General features: G+C 32.3%; 1 protein-coding gene across 1 annotated transcript; it reads right to left on the bottom strand.

Annotated features, from left to right (window-relative positions):
• Positions 1-294: 294 nt before the first annotated feature.
• LOC145131786 (uncharacterized) lies at positions 295-1,023 on the bottom strand. Its single transcript, XM_079066440.1, has one exon. It carries the CDS (start codon positions 1,021-1,023, stop codon positions 295-297), a length of 729 nt encoding a protein of 242 aa, XP_078922566.1.
• Positions 1,024-4,138: the final 3,115 nt, after the last annotated feature.

Consider the following 4,138-nt stretch of genomic DNA (forward strand, 5'->3'; position numbering starts at 1 on the left):
TGCCCACATGCAATACCATCTCATCTGTCTTCAGTTCCCTACTATTTCTGAACCCCTGCAACGAATTACAAATATGAGTTCCACAACTAGTATCAAATACCCAAGTGTTAGATGAAAAAGTAAATAGTCCCATTTCAATCATGAAAATAGATATACCTGAAGGGCCTTCCCGACCTTCTTGTTCTTCAACTCATCAAGGTACTTAGGACAATTCCTTTTCCAATGCCCCATGACACCACACTCAAAGCATGTGTCATCTTTGGCAACCTTTTCCTTCTTATTTGGAGGTGGATTTTAGGGATCTTTCTTCCCTTTACCCTTGCCAACTTGTGGCTTTCCCTTGAAGTTCTTGCCTTTGTTCTTCTTGACTTTTCCTTCCTTAATCATGAGCACTTGGGGGGTTTTCCTTGGGATATTCTTCTCTACAGTTTTTAGCATCCCGTGCAACTCAGAGATAGGTTTCTCCCACCCATTCATGTTATAGTTCATGATGAAGGTATCATAAGACTTTGGCAATGAGTTCAGAATTAAGTTTGTGGCCAAGTCTTGTGGATATGGAGAGCCCAACCTCTCCAATTGATCTGTATAGCTTTTCATCTTGAGAACATGTGTGCTCACATTTCCACTCTCCTCTATTTTCATGCCATGGAGTGCTCTTACAGTTTCGAACCTTTCGGTTCTAGCTTGCTGACCAAACATCTGCTTGAGATGTTTAATCATATCAAAGGCAGTAAAGAGTTTCAGATCCCACTGAAGATCGGGAACCATAGAGGCAAGCATAAGACATGAAACATCAAGTGAATCATCTATATGCTTTAGCCATGCATCATGTGCAGCCTTTGGGAGCGCAGGTGGTTCATCAGGGGATTGTTTTTCAAGGATATAGTCTTTCTTTTCTTGTTTTAAAATGATTCTTAAATTTTTGTGCCAATCGAAAAAGTTAGAGTGGTTGAGTTTTTCTTTGTCAAGAATTGACCGAATGTTCATTGGATGGTGGTGTGTTACAGTAGTTGGCGGAGCCATCTACAAAAGTTTAACAAAGTTTTTAATTTAGTATTTAATTCCTTAAAAATAATACCCTTTTGTTTCCAAAAACATTATTTATTTAAAGTCTAGGAGCCAAGTTAAAAATCAAATAAATGGTTAGATATCCTTTATCCCATTTACTCAATTTTAACAAGTTAAATAACTTGTATTAATTACACCATTCGTAATTCCTAGATGTATGAGACCCTTAACAATCCATTTGTCAATTTGACATGTTTGGTCTCATCTATGCCTTGGAACACTCTTGCTTAGGTGACCTTTATCACAAGAGGTTTCCAATCAAGTCATCCACTTAGAGAAACTTGTATAATTGGCCTATAACTTGGTTATAGAAATCACAAAAATACTTTGGCCACCAAAAGATGATACTAATGGTTAGGTATCATTTATCCCACTAGCATTATACAAATGATGTGCAAATTGTTACTAAAGTTGGATGGCATAGACTTGCATTTTGAAAAAGGGATTTGTATGTTTTATTATTCTATTTAAAACATGTGATATCATGACAATTGCATGCATCCAATATGTCATGGTATCAATTTTCTAAAAAAATCACTTTTTAAGGTTCTTAAAAAAACCCGGTTTTATATTTCGGCTCGGTTCAATTTTAAAATTAATACTTAGTATTAAGTTTGTGTTTGAGCCATGTAGAACCTTTTAATATTGTTTAATAAAACGTCATTTTATTAATACTTTGGAGCTTGAATAAGTTATAAAAACATGATTTTTTTACACTTATAATTTAATACTCCCTCTGTCCCAAATTGATAGTCCACTTTTGACTTTTGAAGTATTTTTTCTTGAATTTTGATAGTAAATATGTTTATTTGTGTTATATATTACTTAATAAAACTTATAACAATGAAAAAACATTTAAAATACAATCCATTCATATATTTTGCATCAAGTATTATCTATCAAAAACAAAAATATTTAAAGTCAAAGTTGAAGATAAAAGACTTCAAAAGTCAAAAGTGGACTATCAATTTGGGACAGAGGTAGTATTTCAAAAGTTGCCATAATTAATAATTTTATAAAACCGGTTTTTATTTTATGACTAGAATATGTTACATCCAATGTCCATATTTTACATTTTGAAATCTAAACTCCATGTGATGTTTATTTTGTCCAAAAACTAGTTTGGGATTGTGAAAAACTAAATTATCGACCACACAAAATATTTAGTTGAAAAATAAACAACACAAGCATGCAGTTGACATAAACAAACCTTAAACTATATAACACTTTTGTGAGCCAACACAAAAGTGTTAAGTCCTTCCTAAGGGACAAAGGGACCAAATATTACAACTTGTTCTTCATGTGATCTTCAAGCTCCCACTTGCAATGACAACCAACTTTGTTGCAATTTTATAAAAACTTTATAAAAGTTATGAACATTTATAAAATATTTATAAAACCGTGGGTCTCCATGGTTCTTCAAGATATGGCCTCCATCTTCATCTTGTTACATTTTTTTATAAAATAAATCTAGTCTAAAACTAATCTATTACATAAAAATAACAAGAATAAAAACTAGCTACTTTTATTACATTCTTTATGAATAAAAAACATTACAAACCATTTTTAACCAAATCACACAAACAACAACACAAATGGTCCAAGGCTTGTTTATGCACTCTAAAATACATATAAACATAAAACAACCTTTGTGTTTATAAGAAAACTTTAAGTGAAAAAAATGCATGTAAGTTTTTGTCACAGAAAATAACAATTATAAAGTGGTCAAAGAAAATATGTATGAACTTGTTTTTATACAAAAACAAGTTATCCATATTCTCCAAAAACTAAGATTTCCATAAATCAAAAATCTAACGAAACTTGCAAGGTGGCTTTGAGACCAATTGTTGGGTTTATTTAAAAACTAGTTTCAAAAACTACAAATAATGGCAAGTGGAAGACCCGAGTTTTATAAATAAGATAAACATTTTATCTCCCACCAATGATCATCTTGAAAGTAGTAGAAATATTTAAAGCACAACCATAGAAGGAAGAAGAAGCAACAACCTTTGATGAACTTTGGGTCCTCTAGGGGAGGCCTGGATGTTGAAGAAGATGGATGAACTTTGAGACACCAACAATTGATCAACTTGATAAGAATGCTAGTTCCTTTTGTTATCTCTTAAGCTTAGAGTCAAATACCCAACTATTTGATCTAAGAGAGCATAAAAGAAGTAAGAACTCTTAAGCCTTTTGCAAGAACAATTCTAGAGAGAAAATGAGAGGCATGTTATGGTTTTTCTAAGGCTAAATGAAAGCCTTTGCAAGCCTTCATAAATCAAAAGTTTTACCCACAAGTCCTTAACCCATTAAGCTCTCTACGCACCTAAGCCTACTTGTCTCCCATGCTTTAGAACCCATGCATACTTTTCTTTATTTTAAGCAAAAGACCATGACTTCTTACCCTAGTAAGAAGCCACAGTTTTGACTAAAAGAATAAAGAAGAAGTTTATATTTTATAAACCCAAGTTTTATAAAATATAAACTTTGTCCTTAGGTAAAAGACAAAAGTATTCAACTAGTCCAAAAAGTTGTGCATGACTTATTAATTCATACATTGTGAAATAATGTGTTACTTGCATTGTAAAATAATTATTTCCATGAAATAAATATTGTCCCAATTTATTATTATAAGAGTTTATGAATATTTATTAAAATCAATTTCTAATAAATAATCAATTGCATCATGTTGTTATTAGTGTGACCCTTAGTATCATATGTTATTTAGCAATATCATTTAAATATGAATCTTGAGCATACTTGATCTTTCAGAATACCCTCAGGTCCTCAGCCATCAGGCTAGATTACCCTGGTATCTTAGTTCACACACATAGCAGTAAAGCCCCAACCCAAAACATAATATGTCGACATAAACAACAGATAAACATATAACTAGTCAGCAGGAAAATCAGGTAGATCTACAGATCACTACCACATAACAACATCCTATATACCACAATTTGGGTCTAACAGATCACTACAACATGACAACATCCTATATACCAGGATATAGATCTAGCCGATCACTATAGCATAACAACATCCTATATACCTGGATACAGATCTAATA

The sequence above is a fragment of the Lactuca virosa genome, chromosome 8 (genome assembly GCF_052849685.1).
Source record: "Lactuca virosa cultivar CGN04683 chromosome 8, Lactuca_virosa_CGN04683_v6, whole genome shotgun sequence".
Classification (NCBI taxonomy): Eukaryota; Viridiplantae; Streptophyta; class Magnoliopsida; order Asterales; family Asteraceae; genus Lactuca; species Lactuca virosa.

Excerpts from the sequence above, each read along its gene's own strand:
- LOC145131786 (XM_079066440.1), bottom strand. The coding sequence starts at position 1,023 with ATGGCTCCGCCAACTACTGTAACACACCACCATCCAATGAACATTCGG.